Genomic DNA, 24,183 nt, shown 5'->3' on the forward strand with positions numbered 1-24,183 from the left:
TTCCCAGGGGGCATTGGACTAGCTTCTTTTGGAAATCAAGCTGCTGGACTAGGGCTGCTTCCGCATTACTCCCCTTTAGCACTGCATTTAAAATACTGTTCCATATGTGAATGGCCACATGGCTGAGACCCTCCAATGTATTTTTTATTATTATTTATCCTATCTGCGAGTAACAACCTGTTAATAGCACTGGTGAACAGCACAACCAGCTTAAATTCCCAAATAAACAAACTATCAAACCTATGTGGAAAACTGAGTAGGATAAAGGACAGGGTGAAAAGGCATAGAAATTCTAAGAAGGGGGTTAAAACTGTAACAAAGGCAAATAATAACAAAAACTGAAAGACACCACTTTGATGGCTGAAAGCGAGGAGGAGCTGAGGAGCCTTATGACAAAGGTGAAAGAAGAAAGTGCAAAAGCTGGGTTGCAGTTAAACCTCAAAAAACCCAAGATTATGGCAACCAGCTTGATTGGTAAGTGGCAAATAGAGGGAGAAAACGTGGAGGCAGTGACAGACTTTGTATTTCTGGGCGCAAAGATTACTGCAGACGCTGACTGCAGCCAGGAAATCAGAAGACGTTTACTTCTTGGGAGGAGAGCAATGACAAATCTTGATAAAATAGTTCAGAGCAGAGACACCACACTGACAACAAAGGTCCGCGTAGTTAAAGCAATGGTATTCCCCGTAGTAACCTATGGCTGCGAGAGCTGGACCATAAGGAAAGCTGAGCGAAGGAAGATAGATGCTTTTGAACTGTGGTGTTGGAGGAAAATTCTGAGAGTGCCTTGGACTGCAAGAAGATCAAACCAGTCCATACTCCAGGAAATAAAGCCAGATTGGGGATGCTGCTGGTATACCGCCCACCCTGCTGCCCGGCATCCTCCCTGACTGAGCTGGCAGAGGCAGTCTCGAGGTGTTGGAGGAACCCAGGACGTTCTGGGCGACTTCAACTTTCATGCTGAGGCGGTCTCTGGGGCTCCGGCTCGGGACTTTATGGCCTCCATGACAATCATTGGGCTGTCTCAGTTTGTCATTGGCCCAACACATAAAGCAGGGCATACCCTTGATTTGGTTTTTGCTTCAAGCTGTGAGATGGGTAGTCTGAAGATTGGGGGGGGGGGTCCAAGTAACCCCATTGTCATGGTCAGACCATTTCTTGGTGAGATTTGAACTCATGGCGTTACTACCCTCCTGCAAGGGTGAGGGACCCATTCGGATGGTCCGCCCCAGGAGACTGATGGAATCCAATGGATTTCTGAATGCTCTTGGGGATTTTCCAGTGGAGAGAGCTGGTGATCCAGCCAAGGCCCTAGCCTCACTGTGGAATGGTGAGATGCGGAGGGCCATCGACTTGATCGCACCTGAGTGCCCTCTCCAGTCCTGTAGAGCCCGCTTTGCTCCTTGGTATACTAAGGAGTTGCGGTCAATGAAACAGGCTGGACGTCGGCTGGAGCGCAAATGGCGCAAGACTCGAAGCGAAGATGACTGAGCACGCTGTAGAGCGCATAGTCGTGCCTATTGCGTGGCAGTGCGGGCAGCAAAGAAGGCTTATTTTGCTGCCTCCATTGCGTCCTCGAGTAGCCGTCCAGCGGAGCTCTTCCAGGTGGTCCGGGGGCTGCTAACATCTTCCCCAGCAAATGGGGCCCTGGCTCCGTTGAGGACCCGCTGTGACCTTTTTGCATCACACTTTGAGGACAAGATCGCTTCTCTCCTCAGCGAGCTTGACGTTGTTTTTAGTGCAGCTCCAGTTGAGGTGTCCGATGCCACCATCTGCCCAATTTTGTGGGATCAGTTCCAGTTATTGCGGCCTGATGATGTGGACAAGGTGATTGCAGAAATGCGACCGATCACTTGCCCTCTCGATCCCTGTCCCTCCTGGCTTATAAAAGCAAGCCGAGGGGGTCTGACAGGGTGGGTCCAAGGGGTGATAAATGCTTCTCTCCAGGAAGGGGTGGTCCCTGCTGTCCTTAAGGAGGCAGTAGTGTGACCACTCCTGAAGAAGCCCACCCTGGACCCGATGGTATTAGGCAACTACCGCCCAGTTGCTAACACTCCTTTTTTAGGGAAGGTACTTAGAATCATAGAATAGCAGAGTTGGAAGCGGCCTACAAGGCCATCGAGTCCAACCCCCTGCTCAATGCAGGAATCCACCCTAAAGCATCCCTGACAGAGGGTTGTCCAGCTGCCTCTTGAAGGCCTCTAGTATGGGAGAGCCCACAACCTCCCTAGGTAACTGATTCCACCGTCGCACTGCTCTAACAGTCAGGAAGTTTTTCCTGATGTCCAGCTGGAATCTGGCTTCCTTTAACTTGAGCCCCTTATTCCGTGTCCTGCACTCTGGGAGGATCGAGAAGAGATCCTGGCCCTCCTCTGCGTGACAACCTTTTAAGTATTTGAAGACTGCTCTCATGTCTCCCCTCAATCTTCTCTTCTCCAGGCTAAACATGCCTAGTTCTTTCAGTCTCTCTTCGTAGGGCTTTGTTTCTAGACCCCTGATCATCCTGGTTGCCCTCCTCTGAACACGCTCCAGCTTGTCTGCATCCGTCTTGAATTGTGGAGCCCAGAACTGGACACAATACTTTAGATGACGCCTAACCAGGGCCGAATAGAGAGGAACCACTACCTCACGTGATTTAGAAGCTATACTTCTATTAATGCAGCCCAAAATAGCATTTGCCTTTCTTGCAGCCATATCGCACTGTGGGCTCATATTCAGCTTGTGATCTACAACAATTCCAAGATCCTTCTCGTTTGTAGTATTGCTGAGCCAAGTGTCCCCCATCTTGTAACTGTGCATTTGGTTTCTATTCCCTAAATGTAGAACTTGGCATTTATCCCTATTAAATTTCATTCTGTTGTTTTCAGCCCAGCACTCCAGCCTATCAAGATCACTTTGAAGTTTGTTTCTGTCTTCCAGGGTATTAGCTATCCCACCCAATTTTGTGTCATCTGCAAATTTGATCAGCGTTCCCTGCACCTCCTTGTCCTTGAGAGGGTTGTGGCAGAGCAACTGCAGGCACTCTTGGAGGATACTGATTATCTAGATCCATTCCAGTCTGGGTGGACACAGCCTGCTTCCACTTTGAGGCCTGGCCCTCAGTTGAAGCCCGCGACGGACTGTGACGGAGGCAGGTAAGCCCCCCTGCCCCCTTACCTGGCTCCGCCACCATTGCCGCATGGACAGTGGCGGTGGTGGAGCCAGGTAAGCCAAACTCCCCCCACCCCCTTACCTGTGTCCGTCGTGGGCTTCAGTTGAGGCCTCAGCTTGAAGCCGAAAGAGGAGGCCGCGGCCTCTTCCAGCTTGAAGCCGGGGCCTCAATTGAAGCCCGCAACAGACACAGGTAAGCCCCCCTGCCCCCTTAACTGGTGCCACCGCCACATGGACTGCGGTGCCAGTGGCACCAGGTGAGTCTCCCCCCCCCACTTACCTGTGTCCGGAGCTCTGGATCAAGGCAAACCACTTCGCCTCGATCTGCAGCTCCCCCAACCTGATCTGTCTCCGCCTTTGGCGGAGGCGAATCAGGCCGCTCCACTATCGCTTCTACAATCCGAAGCGAAGCGGAGCACAGCCCTAATGAAAATTATCTATATGTTTGAGAGGAAACCAAGGTAATTGAAGAGCCAATTCACCAGTAATTTTAGGCAGAAGCTGCAAGGAGGAAGCTTAAAATGAAAGGGACAATAGCACTGAAAATCAAAGCTTCAATAGCTGGGCTTGCAAATGTATTTTATGTGGGGAAAATCCCCATAAATCAGATGTGAAAAGAAGAAGAGAGAATAAGGATAATATGTTAGCTGTGAGTTATTTCATGTGTTGGAGGAGATAAAAGTAGTCAATGTTATTTGAGTGTATCATTTTATCTAAGCTGCATTAGATATCCTTCCAGATCAAAAGGCAGGATAGATTTTTTTAAAAGCAAATAATAATTGCTTTATTATTCCAAATCACGTGAGGTACTGGTTCCTCTCTATTCGGCCCTGGTTAGGCCTCATCTAGAGTGTTGCATCCAGTTCTGGGCTCCACAATTCAAGAAGGACGCAGACGACAAGCTGGAGCGTGTTCAGAGGAGGGCAACCAGGATGATCAGGGGCCTGGAAACAAAGCCCTACGAGGAGAGACTGAAAGAACTGGGCATGTTTAGCCTGGAGAAGAGAAGATTGAGGGGAGACATGATAGCACTCTTCAAAGACTTAAAAGGTTGTCACACAGAGGTGGGTCAGGATCTCTTCTCGATCCTCCCAGAGTGCAGGACACGGAATAACGGGCTCAAGTTACAGGAAGCCAGATTCTGGCTGGATATCAGGAAAAACTTCCTGACTGTTATTATTTTATTTATTACATTTCTATACCGCCCAATAGCCGGAGCTCTCTGGGTGGTTCACAAAAATTAAAAACATTCAAAGTATAAAACAACAGTATAAAACCATAGTATAAAATACAATATAAAAGCTCAACCAGATTAAAAACAGCAGCAATGCAAAATTACAAATTTAAAACACCAAGTTAAAATTTATTTATAGACTGTTAAAATACTGGGAGAATAAAAAGGTCTTCACCTGGCGTCTAAAAGCATATAATGTAGGTGCCAAGCGAACCTCCTTAGGGAGCTCGTTCCACAGCCGGGTGCCACAGCAGAGAAGGCCCTCCTCCTGGTAGCCACGTGCCTCACTTCCTTTGGCAGGGGCTCGCGGAGAAGGACCCCTGTAGATGATCTTAAGGTCCGGGTAGGTACATATGGGAGGAGGCGTTCCTTCAGAAAACCTGGCCCCAAGCCTTCTAGGGCTTTAAATGTTAATACCAGCACTTTGAATCGGGCCCGGACCTGGACTGGCAGCCAATGAAGCTGGAAAAGGACTGGCGTAATGTGGTCTCATCGGCCAGTCCTTGTTAGTAAACGGGCTGCCCTGTTTTGTACCAGTTGAAGTTTCCGGACCGTTTTCAAAGGCAGCCCCACATATAACGCATTGCAGTAATCCAAACGAGAGGTTATCAGAGCATGGATAACTGTAGCTAGGCTATCTCTGTCCAGATAAGGGCGCAGCTGGTATATCAGCCTAAGCTGATAAAAGGTGCTCTTTGCCACTGAGTTCACCTGTGCCTCAAGTGACAGTTTTGGATCCAAGAACACCCCCAAACTACGGACCCGATCCTTCAGGGAGAGTGCAACCCTGTCCAGGACAGGGCAAACGTCACCTCGCCGGACAGATGAACCACCCGCTAACAGTACCTCTGTCTTGTCTGGATTGAGTCTCAGTTTGTTAGCCCTCATCCAGTCCATTACCGTGCCCAGGCACTGGTTCAGAACAGCCACTGCCTCACCTGGGTTTGATGAAAAGGAAAGGTAGAGCTGGGTATGATCCGCATATTGATAACACCTCAGTCCACATCTCCGGATAACCTCCCCCAGCGGCTTCATGTACATGTTAAACAGCATAGGGGATAAAATAGAGCCCTGCGGAACCCCATGGCTTAGGAGCCACGGCACAGAGCAATAATCCCCCACCACCACCTTCTGGAATCGGCCATCCAAGTAGGAGCGGAACCACTGCAACGCAGTACCTCCAACTCCCAGCTCAGACAACCTATCCAGAAGGATACCATGGTCGATGGTATCGAAGGCCGCTGAGAGGTCCAGGAGAACCAACAGGGTCGCACTCCCCCTGTCTCTCTCCCGACAGAGGTCATCCCACAGGGCGACCAAGGCAGTTCCTGTTCCAAAACCAGGCCTGAAACCCAATTGAAATGGATCTAGATAATCCGTTTCATTTAAGAGTGCCTGGAGTTGTCCTGCAACCACCCGCTCAAGCACCTTGCCCAGGAAGGGGATATTAGCCACCGGCCTGTAGTTGTTAACATCCTCTGGGTCCAGATTAGGCTTCTTCAGGAGTGGTCTAATTACCGCCTCTTTTAAAGAGGCCGGCACCACTCCCTCTCTCAAGGAGGCATTTACAACCTCCTGGACCCAGCCGGCGATCCCCTCCTTATTTGATGTAATGAGCCACGAGGGGCAAGGGTCAAGCACACAGGTGGTCAACCGGACTTGGCCAAGCACCTTGTCCACATCCTCGGGCCTCAATAACTGAAACTCATCCAATAAAACTGAACCGGACGGCGCTCTGAACGCCTCTACTAGTGGAGCTGCATTAAGTGTGGTGTCCAATTCATGACGAATCTGAGCGACTTTATCTTCAAAGTGCCATGCAAACTCGTCACAGCGTGCTACCGAGGGTTCAACTATCTCATGCCCTGGCCCAGAATGTAGCAGGCCGCGAACCACATGGAAAAGCTCCGCCGGACGACACTGAGAAGACGCAATGCTGGTGGAAAAGAACTGTCTCTTTGCCACCCTCACCGCCACAGAATAGGCTCGATAGTGAGCTCTAGCCCGTGTTCGATCAGACTCAGCACGAGTTTTCCTCCACCTGCGTTCTAGCCGTCTCTCCTCTTGCTTCATTGTCCTCAGCTCAGGTGTATACCAAGGAGCTGACCGGGCTCTGCTCAGAGGGAGAGGACGCTTGGGCGCGATCATGTCAACCGCCCGAGTCATCTCTGCATTCCACAGAGCGACCTGGGCTTCGACAGGAGCACCAGCCATACCAGCAAGAAAATCCCCCAGAGCCCTCTGGAATCCATCGGAGTCCATTAGCCCCCCACCCTTGCAGAGGGGAAAGGCGGCCGAAAGTTTAAACCTCAATAGAAAGTGATCTGACCATGACAAGGGGGTAGATGTTAATTCCCCCACTTTCAGATCACCATCCTCCTGCCCAGTTGAGAAAACCAAGTCAAGTGTGTGTCCCTTTGCATGTGTTGGGCCGATGACATGTTGAGACAGCCCCATGGTTGTCATGGCGGCCATGAAGTCCTGAGCCGCCCCGGATACAGGAGCCTCAGCATGGAAGTTGAGATCCCCCAGAACCATCATCCTGGGGGTCCTCAACACCAGATCTGAGACAACCTCCGTCAGCTCAGGCAGGGAGACTGATGGGCAGCGGGGTGGACGGTACACCAGCAGAAGCCTTAATCTGTCTCGAGTACCCAACACACAGTACAAACACTCCAGACCAACACTCAATTGAACAGGAAGCCTAGAGAGGGAGATTGTATTTCTATAGACCACGGCAACCCCCTCTCCCCGGCCCTCAAGTCAGTGCTGGTGCTGCACCGAGTACCCAGGAGGGCAAAGCTGGGTGATAGTACCCCATTATGGTACCCCTCTGTTAGAGCAGTACGACAATGGAATCAGTTACCTAGGGAGGTTGTGGGCTCTCCCACACTAGAGGCATTCAAGAGGCAGCTGGACAACCCTCTGTCAGGGATGCTTTAGGGTGGATTCCTGCATTGAGCAGGGGGTTGGACTCGATGGCCTTGTAGGCCCCTTCCAACTCTGCTTATTCTATGATTCTATGAGTCTATGAATTCAAAAAGGGTGGTGATTGTCTACTCTCTCCCCAGTCTTGATGGCTCATGGCCTGTTCTAACGAGGTGATTCTTATGCCTCCTAACCTCCAGCTAGTTACTGAGCCAAACAGTGTGTCTTTATTTATTTATTTATTTTATTTATTTAAGGATTTTTATGCCGCCATTCAGCCAAAAAAGGCTCTCACGGTGGCTTACAAAAGTATTTCTTGACAGTCCCTGCCCACAGGCTTACAATCTAAAAGACATGACACAAAAGGAAAGGGGATTGGGAGGGAGGAGGAGGAGGGGGGAAAGGAAAGCAAATTCAGGCACTACAATCTTAGTTGGAAAGTTCAGCAGTTACAGGTGACAGCAGGAGGGAGGGGGCTCTCAGCTGGAGCTGGACCCAGGCACGGTGGAGAGGTGCCTGGCTGCTGCTTCCTCCCTCACTGGTGGCCTCTGCAGTGACAGTTGGTGGCAGGAGGGAGGGGGCTCTGAGCTGGAGCTGGACCCAGGCACGGTGGAGAAGTGCCTGGCTGCTGCTTCCTCCCTCACTGGTGGCCTCTGCAGAGACAGTTGGTGGCAGGAGGGAGGGGGCTCTGAGCTGGAGCTGGACCCAGGCACGGTGGAGAGGTGCCTGGCTGCTGCTTCCTCCCTCACTGGTGGCCTCTGCAGAGACAGTTGGTGGCAGGAGGGAGGGGGCTCTCAGCTGGAGCTGGACCCAGGCTCGATGGAGAGGTGCCTGGCTGCTGCTTCCTCCCTCACTGGTGGCCTCTCCAGAGATAGTTGACAGCAGGAGGGAGGGGGCTCTCAGCTGGAGCTGGACCCAGGCTCGATGGAGAGGTGCCTGGCTGCTGCTTCCTCCCTCACTGGTGGCCTCTCCAGAGATAGTTGACAGCAGGAGGGAGGGGGCTCTCAGCTGGAGCTGGACCCAGGCACGGTGGAGAGGTGCCTGGCTGCTGCTTCCTCCCTCACTGGTGGCCTCTCCAGAGACAGTTGACAGCAGGAGGGAGGGGGCTCTCAGCTGGAGCTGGACCCAGGCTCGATGGAGAGGTGCCTGGCTGCTGCTTCCTCCCTCACTGGTGGCCTCTCCAATGGGTCTTGGTGACAGGCCACTTTGGGTTGAGCATTCAGGTGGGGACCAGTTGCCGAGAAGTGCAACATACGCTTCATTGTTGTTTGTAGTTTTGGTGTTCCATCTCTGCTGATTTGTGAATCTTCTTTGTGATGCAGGTAGCAAACATTTTGCTGAATGGGGTAAAATACGAGAGCGAACTGAATGGATCGAGCGAACTTTCTGAACAGCCGCTTTCAATGAAGCTGCTTTGTTCAACCATCTGTCACATGCCCAAAGCCCTGCGTAACCTCTGCATTAACCACTTCCTAGGTAAACTTGTGTTCTCTTGCAATGACCATATTTGGAGAGCTAGCGTGGGACCCTGGGACTTCAGAATGGCTCCAGGGCAGTTGCTTTTCAGGCCTAATTTCCAGACTGCTATTTTTATGTATGCTGTGGTGAGAAATGTGGAGGACTGGATCCAGTGTGGTGTAGTGGCTAAAGTGTTGGACTGGGAGTCGGGAGATCCGGGTTCTAGTCCCCACTCAGCCATGGAAACCCACTGGGTGACTTTGGGCCAGTCACAGACTCTCAGCCCAACCCACCTCACAGGGTTGTTGTTGTTGTGAGGATAACGTGGAGAGGAGGAGGATTATGTACGCCACCTTGGGTTCCTTGAAGGAAAAAAGGTGGGATATAAATGCAATAAATAAAAATAAAGTAAGATCCCTCCATTCTGCTTGCTAAAAGGTGCAGCTCGTTGTATTTTTGAAACAGAGCTGCCCTGAAAATTCTCAGAAAACATTTTTTGATAACGTTTTATGCATTTTTTTCTTTATTTCATCCTTGAGAAAGAAGGCCGTTTTGTAGAATTTTATCCAAATATTCTCCACCATTTTACTGGGGCAGCTGGGGCATTCTGCAGTCTGTAAAAAGGTAACAAGGCCACCAACGCAGTTGCTGCTGCTGCTGCCGCCACGTGCTCCGATGGCGGAAAAAAGAACACCTTGGTTGGGAGGGCGGAAGAAGTTGTGCTAGTGGTGAGCCCCACCCTTGAGAAACGACTGAATAATTTCTCTTCCCTAGAGAAAATTGCAGAAATTTTCTCTGCTCACAAATACAGTGGAGAATTTTGAGGGGCCATTTGCACACAACTCTACTGAAACAGAGAACATTTTGAAGAATTTTAGAGGCAGAGGGATTCAGGGTTATCAAGGTGGTGATGGAAGGTTCTACATGGGACATTTCTGGGATTTTTTCTGCTGCTATATTTTTCCATAGAAATTTTTCCATTTTTAGAAATGCATTGTTTTATTTTAGAAACATGTTAGTAATAGGGTGACCATATTTGGGAAACCAAAAAAGAGGACACCTAGTTTGTGTGTGGGGAAGCAGCTTTCTGAGTCCTGCAGAAAGGACGTTATTCCCCCGCCACCTTAAAGAACCCGATTGGAGTGGAGGAGGGGAAAGGATTTCATTTTGCACCACCACCATCCACTCCAATGGGGGCCTTTTCTATAATGTCCACGAATGACCCACTTTCCCCTTTAAGAGCTCAATTGGAGCTCGGGGTGGGGGAATGATGTGCCTCAAGAAAGCATGTCATTCCCTCCTGCCATGCTAATGGCAGCCTTAAAGAGGAAGGTGTGTCATTCCAGGACATTATTGAAAATGATAGAAAATCCCCCCTGACACCATGGAAAGAACAAAAACCAGGACAAATCCAGGGAAATCCTGACAGTTGGTCACCCTAGTTAGTAACCTACTATGTGAACACAATACATGTCAAATTGGGAAACTGGAATCTATAAAAATGCTTGCTTGGCTTCCCTTGGGACCATTGATTTCTGGACCACACTGGTGGAGTTGTCATTCAGTGGTGTGGTGAGGCATTGCTGACAAAAACTGCAGACAGCCACATCCAGTGGATTTAAAGACATAACATTGTATAACGGGCTCGTGATTTTCTCCTCTGAGGAGAATTCCGTTATTGCGAGTCATGCTCCCTCCCTCTCTGTCTTCTGATTCCTCCCTAGGCTGGCTCTCCTTCGAAGGGATGCTTCTGTTTTATACAGACTTCATGGGGGAAGTGGTGTTTCAAGGGGACCCCAAAGCCCCGCACGATTCAGAGGAGTATCAGAAGTACAATGCCGGTGTGACCATGGGCTGTTGGGGCATGTGCATCTATGCGTTCAGTGCTGCACTTTACTCAGGTACAAAAAGACCCTCTTGAACCTTTGACTCTGGACACCTTGCAGGGCAGGTGGGGATCAGCTATCTGGCCAGAGGCAGCCCTACGTTAGCAGGCACAAAGATGGGAGGGGGGTGGAGGGCACTAGGAGGCAGGAGAGGGCTGCACCACTTCCTGGCCTGGGTGCCTTGGCAATGGCAGAACATATAAATTGCTCTTTGTATCGCTGTTGACAAGGAGAGGAGGCTGCAAGTGGATCTTCCGATGGAGGCTGCGAGTGTCTCCAGATGAGGCTTTTATGACTCCATCAACTTGGCTCATTCACAGGATTTTATAGGGGGTCCAGATGATGTTGTCTTCAACTCATATCCCTCCCGTGTTTTTCCATCACTTCTTCCATCTTTCTCTTACTGCAAATAATCCGTTAAGAAAAAAATTCAGGATAGCTGCACAAGGCCTTCTGGTCCTCAGCACTAGGAGTCCTTCACCTGGAAGCACCTTGGATAAAGCAACGTTTGTTTCCTGTCATTGATGCTTTTGCACTTTGGGGTTATACAAGACTATTATATTTGGGTCCCTGGGTTTTCTAGCAGTTAGAGCTTGAGACAGGAGGGGAAAGGTAGTCAATGTAAAAGTCTGTGCATGTATGTAAAGGCCAGCCTTGTAAATAAGACCACAAAAGTTACAAGTCTGCAAAAAAAAAAAAATTAAAAAATTAGTAGTCTGCTGGCTAGTAATAAAAAAAATCCCTGCCTACGAAATGAACTGGACAGGCTGAGGAGGGGTAGAACAATCCATGCCATCTCTGCTAGTCCACTGATTGGTCTGTGTGGAATTTCTGTTCACCTGTGGTGAAGAGGAATTTTGTTAAATGCAAACCTAGTTAAAGCACATTCCAATGCCGACAAGCTTAATTTGTAATACGGTTGTTAACGTATTATAGGGCAATTGTGCCTTTCTTGGATATAGTTAACCAAATAACCCCTGCAAGACATCCAACGATACCCCCCTTCCTGCCTCCAAATAAAAACCCTCTTTTGCTTTTGAAGTACTGCTGTAGGACAGTCCACTGCAGAGCAAAGTTTACAGCAGGCTGAGAGAGCACCTTTCGCAGGGAATAACGGGAATAGACTGCTCAAGCAGCTACTAGCCTTGGGATGGGTGGAAGTGAGGCCCATTTCTGCCTGTTATACAGCCAGAGTTAGATCTTGGGGATGAAGTACAGGCCCCTGTAGACCTCCCACCCGCCTCCAAATGACTACCAGAGAGTGACAGGTGATGGAGAAGCAGCAAACCGGAACAACGCACCAAAAGGACAACATTTGCACAGAGAACAAGAACAGACAATGCTGAAAAGCACACAACCGTACACAAGTAGAATTGCTTTTATACAATACAATACAAGTTTTATATAAGACAAAAGGTCAAACTATGTGGTATCACACACATCTGTTAGGTGTTTTTTTTTAAAAAACCAAAATCCTAGGTGAATACTGTTTTTTAGTTACAGCCATCCAAAAGAAGTTTTTTCTCCAACCCCAGCAAGGAATCCAAATGTGTCAAGAATGGCTGTGCTATAGACAGGGCCAGCCTCAGCACCTGGGGTGGCATATGGACGTGCTGGGAGCCACCAGGGCTGACACTGGCCACAGCAGAAGCAAACTCAGTGTTATTCCTCTAGTCATGATAGTGATATGAATCAAGTGAGTTTACAATATGAAACTGCACATGCACAGTCTATAAGGTTGTCAGTTTTTGCTCCAACCTATCCAGTTTTTTGAGGCAGATGCAAAGCATGGAATAGTTGTGGGAGGGTGGCAGAAGAAAAATGAATTGTGTGCTTTACTGCTGAAGCAATACACGTGGTTGTCTAAAGCCCCCCATCTCATCCCCAGGGCAGGCCCACCAATGAAGCAGGGTGAGGCACCCACATCAGGTGGCAGAGCAGCAGCAGCAGCAAATTGCTAATATATATAAGGCGCCTGAAAGCACACAACTACCCAAACCACTAGTGAAGAGAGATGATTAACAAAAAACCCATTTATTATTATACAAAAATTACAAAAAGGCTGATGTATCCCATCGTTGTTAAACAATAATGATGTTGGGTACTATAATACAATAAACCAATAATTGGAATGATATTCCTACTTAGACTATACAAGTCTATAATATAGCCCAACAAAATCACACTAACACACTTTAATATATTAGATACATATGGCAATAACATCAGTACATAAACATATATTCATATATGTTTATATGAATATAAACAATCATATATGGTTTTTTACAGCCTTCAATTGAAGGGGTTTTCACACCCGCAAGAAAGTTTTTGAGGATGCTGAATATTTCATAATTGATGGTTTAACCTGATATGGGTGAGTGATTTTTAGGCTGAATTAGAAATAAGTGCTTGGATTTTATAATTATAGAGATATCTAGACTGAATGTGATGATTATATAAATAATATTCTTATCTCTGTAGTGTTTGTTCCGATGAAGCTTGAGCAGCGAAAACGGGAAATATATTGCAAAATCCTGTCATTTATTTATTTATTTATTTAAGGATTTTTATGCCGCCATTCAGCCAAAAAAGGCTCTCACGGCGGCTTACAAAAGTATTTCTTGACAGTCCCTGCCCACAGGCTTACAATCTAAAAGACATGACACAAAAGGAAAGGGGATTGGGAGGGAGGAGGAGGAGGGGGAAAAGGAAAACAAATTCAGGCACTACAATCTTAGTTGCAAAGTTCAGCAGTTACAGTTGACAGCAGGAGGGAGGGGGCTCTGAGCTGGAGCTGGACCCAGGCACGGTGGAGAGGTGCCTGGCTGCTGCTTCCTCCCTCACTGGTGGCCTCTGCAGAGACAGTGGGTAGCAGGAGGGAGGGGGCTCTCAGCCGGAGCTGGACCCAGGCACGGTGGAGAGGTGCCTGGCTGTTGCTTCCTCCCTCACTGGTGGCCTCTGCAGAGACAGTTGGTAGCAGGAGGGAGGGAGCTCTCAGCTGGAGCTGAACCCAGGCACGGTGGAGAGGTGCCTGGCTGCTGCTTCCTCCCTCACTGGTGGCCTCTGCAGAGACAGTTGGTAGCAGGAGGGAGGGGGCTCTCAGCCGGAGCTGGACCCAGGCACGGTGGAGAGGTGCCTGGCTGCTGCTTCCTCCCTCACTGGTGGCCTCTGCAGAGACAGTTGACAGCAGGAGGGAGGGGGCTCTGAGCTGGAGCTGGACCCAGGCACGGTGGAGAGGTGCCCGGCTGCTGCTTCCTCCCTCACTGGTGGCCTCTGCAGAGACAACTTACAACGCTGGAAAGAACAAAATATAATAAGAACAAACCTTATTTACAATAGATCTGTGAATATATGTTTATGTACTGATGTTATTGCCAAATGTGTCTAATACACTAAAGTGTGTTAGTGTGATTTTGTTGGGCTATATTATAGACTTGTATAGTCTTTAAGTAGGAATATCATTCCAATTATTGGTTTATTGTATTATAGTACCCAACATCACTATTGTTTAACAACGATGGGATACATCAGCCTTTCTGTAATTTTTGTATAATAATAAATGGGTTTTTTGTTAATCATTTCTCTTCACTAGTGGTTTGGGTAGTTGTGTGCTTTCAGGCACCTTATATATATTAGTCGTTTAAAAACTACTGCCTTCTATTTATTGGTGCAGCAGCAAATTGCACCATTCTGCTCCCTGCTGCCACCAGGAGGACGCACCACCACTGCTTCTAGCGGGTGCTTTGGAAGCTTGCTCTCCTGCTGTGGCTGCTGTCAGGGATAGGGTGACCATATGGAAAGGAGGACAGGGCTCCTGTATCTTTAACAGTTGTAGAGAAAAGGGAATTTCAGCAGATGTCATTTGTATGTATGCAGCACCTGGTGAAATTATTTTCATCACAACAGTTAAAGCTGCAAGAGCCCTTCCCTCTTTTGTATCTGGTCATAGGCAGGGCTCCTGCAGCTTTAATAAAGAGGGAATTTCAGTAGGTGTCATTTGTATGCATGTAGCACCTGGTGAAATTCCCTCTTTACAAGTATTAAAGATACAGGAGCCCTGTCCTCCTTTCCATATGGTCACCCTAGTCAGGGACTAGCTTCATCACTGCAATAGGCCTTTCTAGTTATAAACTACAGTCCCACTGCAATGCCTGGATCCCAAGGGACTAGGGTGACCATATTTTGGAAACCAAAAAGGAGGACAACATGGTCACCCACAGGGGCGTGTCCAGTACCAAGGGGTTGTGCCCACCCAAACATAGCCTTGGTCACATGTCTGATTTTACAGCACACATTTAATAGGGTGACCATATTTGGGAAACCAAAAAAGAGGACTCCTAGTGTATGTGTGGGGAAGCAGCTTTCTTCTTATTATTATTATTATTTATTTATATAGCACCATCAATGTACATGGTGCTGTACAGATTACACAGTAAATAGCAAGACCCTGCCGCATAGGCTTACAATCTAATATAATATAATATGAGTCCTGCAGAAAGTACGTTATTCCCCCGCCACCTTAAAGAACCCGATTGGAGTGGAGGAGGGGAAAGGATTTCATTCTGCACCACCACCATCCACTCCAATGGGGGCCTTTTCTATAATGTCCACGAATGACCCACTTTCCCTTTTAAGACCTCAATTGGAGCTCGGGGTGGGGGAATGATGTGCCTCAAGAAAGCATGTCATTCCCTCCTGCCATGCTAATGGCAGCCTTAAAGGGGAAGGTGTGTCATTCCAGGACATTATTGAAAATGATAGAAAATCCCCCCTGACACCATGGAAAGAACAAAAACCAGGACAAATCCGGGGAAATCCTGACAGTTGGTCACCCTACAAGGGACCCACCCACCCACAAGCCCTGCGGCCACTTCTTGCAGCCATAGTACTCTCCATAGAGTGGAAGCAGCAGCAGTAGCAAAGGTAAGGAAGTGGGAAGGAGATTTTGGTGTTGCAATGCAGTGGTGGCAGGTCTCACCTCAGGTGGAGAGAGACCTTGTGCTGGGCCCGCTCCCCCAACCCTTGAGGCCATTCAACCCAGGGTCTAAAATGGCATCGCCACCCCACAGGCTCCTGGCAGCAATATGTCTTGGGCTGGCCCTGTTTGAGGTGACAATTCACATGCCTTCATTCTGTTTTACAGCCTCGCTAGAAAAACTGGAGGAATACTTCAGCATCCGCACACTGTATTTTATAGCTTATCTTACCTTTGGACTTGGCACCGGCCTTGCAACATTGTCCAAAAATATCTATGTGATTTTATCACTATGTGTAACATATGGTATTTTATTTTCAACGCTCTGCACACTTCCTTATTCTTTGCTGTGTGACTATTACCAGAGTAAAAAGGTAAGACTCAGATTCTTTAGGGTTGCCAATTTTTTGTTATGTTGAACATTCCACTCCACAGAGTGTGTTCGCCTCTCTGATGGGAAGCAGATTTTAAAACACAGTGTAAATGTATTGGGAGCGTTCGGACGACACAATAGCCAACCGTGCCCTTATAGTCCACTCCACAGATGACTATTCACATGTTGCGCTTGGGCGACATGCTAAGAAGTCATCCATGGAGTAGGCTATGAAGGCCGGGTTGGCTTTTGCTCTCTCCCCCTCGCAACTGAATGGCAGTGCTGGGTCCCCCTCACCTTATCAGGGCGCTACCATTCCATGGGGGTGGGAGGGTAGAAGACCCTTCTTGCTACGGCAGCTGTGTGGAGGAAGATGCGCCATGGCTGCTGCCACAGCAAGAAACGGTGGACGGATTTCCTGCCCTGTCAGTGGAGGAGACCCATCTGCTGCTTCTTGCTACAGCGGCAGCTGCGGTGCATCTTCCTCCATGGCCACCACCATAGCACCAAGTGGCAGATGGGTCTCCTCCCCTAAGACGGGAGGAGATCTGTCCACCGGGTAAGCGATATCATCCCTGGTCAGGAGATGAGTTTGCACCGCCACCTTCTTCCTCAGCAGAGCCACAGAAACAAGGAAGGGGCAGGTATGGCAGTGGTTGCTTTAGCTGTCCCCTCCCTTGTTTCTATGGCCCTGCTGGGGAAGGAAGTGGTGGCACAGAGCGAACTCATCCTCTGTCAGGGGATGATTATGTTCTGCACTGTCTCTTCCTTTCCTATTTGTTGCGCGGCCGAAGGCACAGAGAGGCGTTGATAGCTCTCTCTGCCCTGGCCTCACAGCAAATGGGGAAGGAGGCATTGCGGGGGATTTTCAAAGGTTTTTGATAAAGTCCCTCACCAAAGACTCCTGAACAAACTTAGCAGTCATGGAATAAGAGCAGAGATACTCTTATGGGTCAGCAACTGGTTAAAGAACAGAAAGCAGAGAAATGGTCAGTTCTCCCGATGGAGGGAAGTAAATAGTGGGGTCCCAAGTCAATAGTGGGGATCAGTTGTTGTTGTTGTTTATTCGTTCAGTCGCTTCCGACTCTTCGTGACTTCATGGACCAGCCCACCCCAGAGCTTTCTGTCGGCTGTCGCCACCCCCAGCTCCCCCAAGGTCAAGTCTGTCACCTCCAGAATATCATCCCTCCATCTTGCCCTTGGTCGGCCCCTCTTCCTTTTGCCTTCCACTTTCCCTAGCATCAGCCTCTTCTCCAGGGTATCCTGTCTTCTCATTATGTGGCCAAAGTACTTCAGTTAGGGGATCAGTAGTGGGGCCAATTCTTTTCAACTTGTTCATAAAGGGGCAACTAAAATGATCAAGGGGCTGGAGCATCTCCCCTATGAGGGAAGGTTACAACAACTGTGATTATTTAGCTTGGGGAAAAAGGAGGCGAAGGAGAGACATGATAGAGGTATACAAAATCATGCATGGTGTGGAGAATGTGGATAGGGAGACATGACTTGCCTTCGTCTCCAAGAATTTGTCACATCCCTCTTTAAAGCCATAAGCTGGTGTCCTTCACCACATTACATAGCAGTATTTATATGTTATGATTGGAGCCACTGGACCGTTTCACTTCAATTGAGGGGGGAAATGTGTTTCTATATTTTTTTTCTTTCAAAAAGCGTCTTTTCATTTCATTTCATTTTTTAAATTCTCCTTCTCCGAACAGTTTACCGAATCGAATGAGGATCGCACGAAGAGAGGGATGGGAGTGGACATCTCTCTCCTGAGCTGCCAGTATTTCCTTGCACAGATCCTCGTCTCCATAGTGATGGGGCCTTTGACGGCTGCGGTGGGCAGTGCCAATGGGGTGATGTACTTCGCCAGCGTGGTGTCTTTTGTTGGCTGCCTGTATTCGTCCCTCTGTGTCATTTACGAGATATCGCCAGGCGAAGAGCTGGACGAGGAACAGCAGCCCCTTATGCTGAGTGCATGAATTGGGAAGCGGGTGGTGGTCCCACACCGTCAGCCGCCACATCAACATCACGGCGCAGTGGGAGAGACAATGAAAGGAGAATAACAACGGAGATGTGCAATTAATAAAAACAAATACCACCACACCTGGATGCCGGGGAGTCTTTCAACAAAGGGGATAGCGGCTTACAGGAGAGCGACTCAGAAGGAAGCCCAACTCAGCCATCAGTTTAAGCCTCCCAACAACCCTGTGAGGCAGGTTATGTGGAGAAATAGTGACTGGCCCAAGATAATCCACTAAGCTTTATGACTAAATGCAGATTCTAGTTTAAGACTTTAACCAGTACACCACACTGTCTCTCTTCATGGTTAAGTGGAGATTTGAATGTGAGTCTCCCCATATAATACAGCAACGGTCACCACACTGGCTCTGAGCATGATTTTTAGCCAATGATAGTTTTCAAACCCACCATATCATCCAAATAGGTACTCAAAGTGGTTTGCAGCAATTAATGGAACATTCTGAGGGACTTAAAATCATAACATGAAAAAGCACAAATTATAAACAAATAAAAACCCTGACAGTATCAGGAACAACACCAAGAACTCCTCTAACAGCAAACTCTGGTAGCAGATGAAGGTGAAGTGCCCCAGCCACAAACAGTGCGGTATAGTGGTTAGAGTGTTGGACTGGAACTTGGGAAACCCCAGGTTCTACTTTTTACTCGGCCGTTTAGCTCACTAGATGACTTTGGGCCAGTCACTGACTCTCCACCTAACCTACCTCGCGGGGATAAAATAGGGTGACCAACTGTCAGGATTTCCCCGGATTTGTCCTGGTTTTTGTTCTTTCCATGGTGTCAGGGGGGATTTTCTATCATTTTCAATAATGTCCTGGAATGACACACCTTCCTCTTTAAGGCTGCCATTAGCATGGCAGGAGGGAGTGACATGCTTTCTTGAGGCAAATCATTCCCCCACCCCGAGCTCCAATTGAGGTCTTAAAGGGGAAAGTGGGTCATTCGTGGACATTATAGAAAAGGCCCCAATTGGAGTGGATGGTGGTGGTGCAGAATGAAATCCTTTCCCCTCCTCCACTCCAATCGGGTTCTTTAAGGTGGCGGGGGAATAACGTACTTTCTGCAGGACTCAGAAAGCTGCTTCCGCACACACACACACAGTAGGTGTCCTCTTTTTTGGTTTCCCAAATATGGTCACCCTAGATAAAATGGAGAGATCTACACTACTGCTTTAAAGCGTTTTATAATGGTTTTGACAACTGTGTATGGAGTGTGTCGTGGGCCCCAACAGTTGTCCAAACTGTTATAAAGCGCTTTAAAGCAGTAGTGTAGATCCTGCCGAAGTAAGCCACCTTGAGTTCCTTGCAAGAGGAAAAAAAAAAGCAGGTTATAACACGTAATAATAATGAAAAATGAGGGTGATATGAGCATGCTGGGGGAACCCCAAGGTTTGGAGAAATACAAAAAAGAGACAACCCCTCCCCAACAGTACAATGAGGTCTGAGCATGCTCAGTAGCCATGGAAAGTTGTGTGTTGGAAAAGAACAACAGAAAACTTCGGGATGTGGAGGATGGAATGAAGTATCCTAAAGCAGCGGCCCCCAACCTTTTTGGCACCAGGGACCGGTTTTGTGGAAGACAATTTAGCCTAAGTGTTCCCCATACATTACCTCCTGGACCGGTGCCTATGTTAGCCAAAATTGCTAGGTTCTTCTCCCTAGGAGACAGCCAAACTCTCCTAAAAACGCAGAGTTCCTTGGTCAGGTACAACACGTCTTTATTCTGGATACATTCAACTGAGTGGGTGTCTCTCTCTAGTTCTGCACCAGGAAGATGATTATTATTTATTTATTTATTTATATAGCACCATCAATGTACATGGTGCTGTACAGAGTAAAACAGTAAATAGCAAGACCCTGCCACATAGGCTTACATTCTAATAAAATCATAATAAAACAATAAGGAGGGGAAGAGAATGCACCAAACAGGCACAGGGTAGGGTAAAACTAACAGTATAAAGTCAGAGCAAAATCAAGTTTTAAAAGCTTTAGGAAAAAGAAAGATTTTTAGCTGAGCTTTAAAAGCTGCGATTGAACTTGTAGTTCTCAAATGTTCTGGAAGAGCGTTCCAGGCGTAAGGGGCAGCAGAAGAAAATGGATGAAGCCGAGCAAGGGAAGTAGAGACCATTGGGCAGGTGAGAAACATGGCATCAGAGGAGCGAAGAGCATGAGCGGGGCAATAGTGTGAGATGAGAGAGGAAAGATAGGAAGAGCTAGACAGTGAAAAGCTTTGTAGGTCAACAGGAGAAGTTTATATTGGATTCTGAAGTGAAGAGAGCACACTCTGATTATTTTGCAGCCCCTTATATGGTGGGGCACAAACAGCTTACATTGTAACATGGTTTTACATTTCAACATAAACAGGATACCGTTGCCTTTGTGGTTAGCCCATGGTGAGGATTAAATATCAGCTTAGCATCTGCTAGCCAAGGGTTACAGAACAGGGACTTTCCAAACAAAGGTTACAGAATAGGGGACTTTCTAACCTAAAGGTTACAGTACAAGAATAGAGTGCCTACAGGTCACAGAACAAACAAAGATGGAGTCCCTCTGGCTATCACCTAGACTCAGTAATGGGCTGGATGAGGGACAATAAACTGAAACTGAATCCTGGCAAGACGGAAGCCCTGTGGGTGAGTGGTTTCAATTTTGGGATGGGGTTGCACTCCCTCTGAAAGATCAAGTTTGTAGTTTGCAGGTACTCTTAGATCCGTCTCTGTCACTGGAGGCTCAAGTGGCCATCACGGCTCAGAGTGCCTTTTACCAGCTTCACCTGGTGCGCCAATTATGGGCTCTCCTTGATAGGGACAGCTTGACCACGGTGGTACAGGCATTGGTAACCTCAAGGTTGGATTACTGCAATGTGCTCTATGTGGGGCTTCCCTTAAAGCTGCTCCAGAAACTTGAGTTAGTGCAGAATGCTGCAGCTCAGCTGTTGTCTGGAGCGGCCCCTTTCCAGCATGTAACTCCTTTGCTGAGGGAAGTGCACTGGCTGCTTATTTGCTACCGGGCCTGGTTTAAGGTTCTTGTACTAGTGTACAAAGCCCTAAAAAACTTGGGACCAGGATACCTGAGACAGCACCTTCTCCCCTATCAACCTGCCCAGTCACAGATCCTCTGATGGTATGCTCCTGGTGGTTCCACATAGACCTATTGTCCGATTGGAGTCCAACAGGGGAAGAGCCTTTAGTGTGGGTGGCCTCCTTCCTATGGAACATCATGCCTCTGTAGGCATGTCGTTCTAGGAAGCCTTATTAAAAATGTTGTTCTAGGAAGCCTTCACTTAATGACCAGATGCAGTTTATTTTGCACTTTGTTTCTTCTAAAAATATACTTTTAATGTGTTTTATTCTGTTTTTATTCTATTTTATTTTGTCCAATAGCCGAAGCTCTCTGGGCGGTTCACAAAAATTAAAACCATAATAAAACAACCAACATGTTAAAAGCACAATTACAAAATACAGTATAAAAAGCACAGCCAGGATAAAACCATGCAGCAAAACTGATATACAATTAAAATGCAGAGTTAGAACAGTAAAATTTAAATTTAAGTTAAAATTAAGTGTTAAAATACTGAGTGAATAAAAAGGTCTTCAGCTGGCGACGAAAGGAGTGTAGGCTTAATTCAGTGTAAGTATTGACTTAATTCATTGTATATGACCGCATTTATCATTGTTAAATCAGTGTGATGTGCATGTATACTTTACAACAATTCTTGTGGGCTTTATAATTACACTTTGATTTGCACTCACACTATTAGCCTTGTCATTGTCTCTTTTCTGTGGTCCTTCTGTTCTGGCTTGAGATTTCTGTTATTTGTTTTAAATGGTCCACATAGTTATAGCAGCATAATCGAAGCCTGGTGGGATGGAGAATCAGTTCAATGACATTTAATCTCAGGTCACTGTGTTGGTTGAATTGCAGCCTACGATATATAAATACATGAAATCACAACGGCCTGGGTTCAGTCATGCTAATCCATGCTGCTTAATAACAAAATATATGCATTTTAAAAAACTGGGGGGGGGGGGAGGAAACGCTGGAAGGCCCTCCTACTTCTTTTACCCATACTCTAAACTCCAAGCAGCCCCTCCCAGTTTCTCCAAAATATCCAATTGTAAGGCGCTTCCTGAGTCTTGCCGTCAGAGCACGTGGATTGGCTTAGAGGTTGGAGAGTCCTGCGTCAATGTGGAAAGAGGGGAGGGACGTGGATGTCAGGCAGGTAACGGGATTCTCCCAGGTGAGTCCGTTGGTGCCTGCAGTTCAGAGCAGCGGCTGTCCCAGGTGAGTCTCTCCCTCATCTCTTCGGAGAACAACGTGGATGGATGGAGGGGAGGTTTTGGGGGGTGGGGGGAGAAGAGGGAGTTTCCTTTCAAAGACACGCGAACGATATCTCAGTAAATTGCAGTAAACGCAGCCAAGGTGGCCAAAAAGAGAGCGAAGGAAATGCACCTCCCTAAAAGAGGACAAAAGGGACACCGATTTGCATAACGCTTGCAGACTGATGTGTAGCGATGCACATTTGGAAATAATTGTTGAAATGTAAATAGAAGTACTGTACATCTTGCTGTAGTGGCGAAGACTTGTTTACAAGTGACCTTTGTGCCTAGGGTGACCATATGAAAAGGAGGACAGGGCTCCTGTATCTTTAACAGTTGTGATCAAGAGGGAATTTCAGCCAGTGTCATTTGTATACATACAGCACCTGGGGAAATTCCCTCTTCATCACAACATTTAAAGCTGCAGGAGCTATACTAGACTGACTAGATACAAAAGAGGGCAGGGCTCCTGTAGCTTTAAGTATTGCAACGAAGAGGGAATTTCACCAGGTGCTGGATGCATACAAATGACACCTGCTGAAATTCCCTCTTCATCACAACTGTTAAAGATACAGGAGCCCTGTCCTCCTTTTCATATGGTCAGCCTATTTGTGCCTGCTCAGTCACCTGTTCAGGTGCTCACTTTGCCTGGGCCCCTTCAAGGCTCCTGCCTTTCTTAGGATTTTTGAATTTTAAGCAGGACTTAGAATCATAGAACAGTAGAGTTGGAAGAGGCTTATAAGGCCATCGAGTCCAAGGCCCTGCTCAATGCAGAAATCCACCCTAAAGCATCCCTGACAGATGGTTGTCCAGTTGCCCCTTGAATGCCTCTAGTGTGGGAGAGCCCACAACCTCCCTAGGTAACTGGTTCCATTGTTGTACTGCTCTAACAGTCAGGAAGTTTTTCCTGATGTCCAGCCGGAATCTGGCTTCCTGTAATTTGAGCCTGTTATTCTGTGTCCTGCACTCTGGCAGATCCTGGCCCTCCTCTGTGTGACAACCTTTTAAGTATTTGAAGAGTGCTATCATGTCTCCCCTCAATCTCCTCTTCTCCAGGCTAAACATGCCTAGTCTCTCTTTATAGGGCTTTGTTTCTAGACCCCTGATCATCCTGGTTGCCCTCCTCTGAACACATTCCAGCTTGTCTGTGCCCTACTTGAAGTGTGGTGCCCAGAACTGGATGCAATACTCTAGATGAGGCCTAACCAGGGCCGAATAGAGAGGAACCAGTACCTCACGTGATTTGGAAGCTATACTTCTATTAATGCAGCCCAAAATAGCATTTGCCTTTCTTGCAGCCATATCGCACTGTTGGCTCATATTCAGCTTGCGATCTACAACAATTCCAAGATCCTTCTCGTTTGTAGTATTGCTGAGCCAAGTATCCCCCATCTTGTAACTGTGCATTTGGTTTCTGTTTCCTAGATGTAGAACTTGGCATTTATCCCTATTAAATTTCATTCTGTTGTTTTCAGCCCAGCACTCCAGCCTATCAAGATCACTTTGAAGTTTATTTCTGTCTTCCAAGGTATTAGCTATCCCACCCAATTTTGTGTCATCTGCAAATCTGATATGCGTTCCCTGCACCTCCTCTTCCAAATCATTAATAAAATTGTTGAAGAGCACTGGGCCCAGGACTGAGCGCTGTGGTAACCCACTTGTTACCTCCCCCCAGTTTGAGAAGGTTCCGTTGATAAGCACTCTTTGAGTCTGATTCTGTAGCCAACTGTGGATCCACCTAATAGTTGTTCCATCTACTCCACTTTTAGCTAGTTTGTTAATGAGAATATCATGGGGCACTTCATGCAGGCAGCCCTT

The 24,183-nt window shown here is 47.6% G+C and overlaps 1 protein-coding gene across 1 annotated transcript in view; it reads left to right on the forward strand.

Moving 5' to 3' along the window:
• SLC45A1 (solute carrier family 45 member 1) overlaps positions 1 to 18,037 on the forward strand; it is a 30,543-nt gene extending 12,506 nt beyond the window's left edge. The window contains exons 5-8 of the mRNA XM_063145154.1: positions 8,635 to 8,788; positions 10,495 to 10,671; positions 15,803 to 16,008; positions 17,723 to 18,037. Of these exons, the coding sequence (XP_063001224.1) occupies positions 8,635 to 8,788; positions 10,495 to 10,671; positions 15,803 to 16,008; positions 17,723 to 17,989 (804 nt within the window). The 3' untranslated portion in view covers positions 17,990 to 18,037. The remainder of the gene's footprint in view (positions 1 to 8,634; positions 8,789 to 10,494; positions 10,672 to 15,802; positions 16,009 to 17,722) is intronic.
• The last annotated feature ends 6,146 nt before the right edge of the window (positions 18,038 to 24,183 follow it).

Source organism: Elgaria multicarinata, chromosome 20 (genome assembly GCF_023053635.1).
Source record: "Elgaria multicarinata webbii isolate HBS135686 ecotype San Diego chromosome 20, rElgMul1.1.pri, whole genome shotgun sequence".
NCBI classification, from domain to species: Eukaryota; Metazoa; Chordata; class Lepidosauria; order Squamata; family Anguidae; genus Elgaria; species Elgaria multicarinata.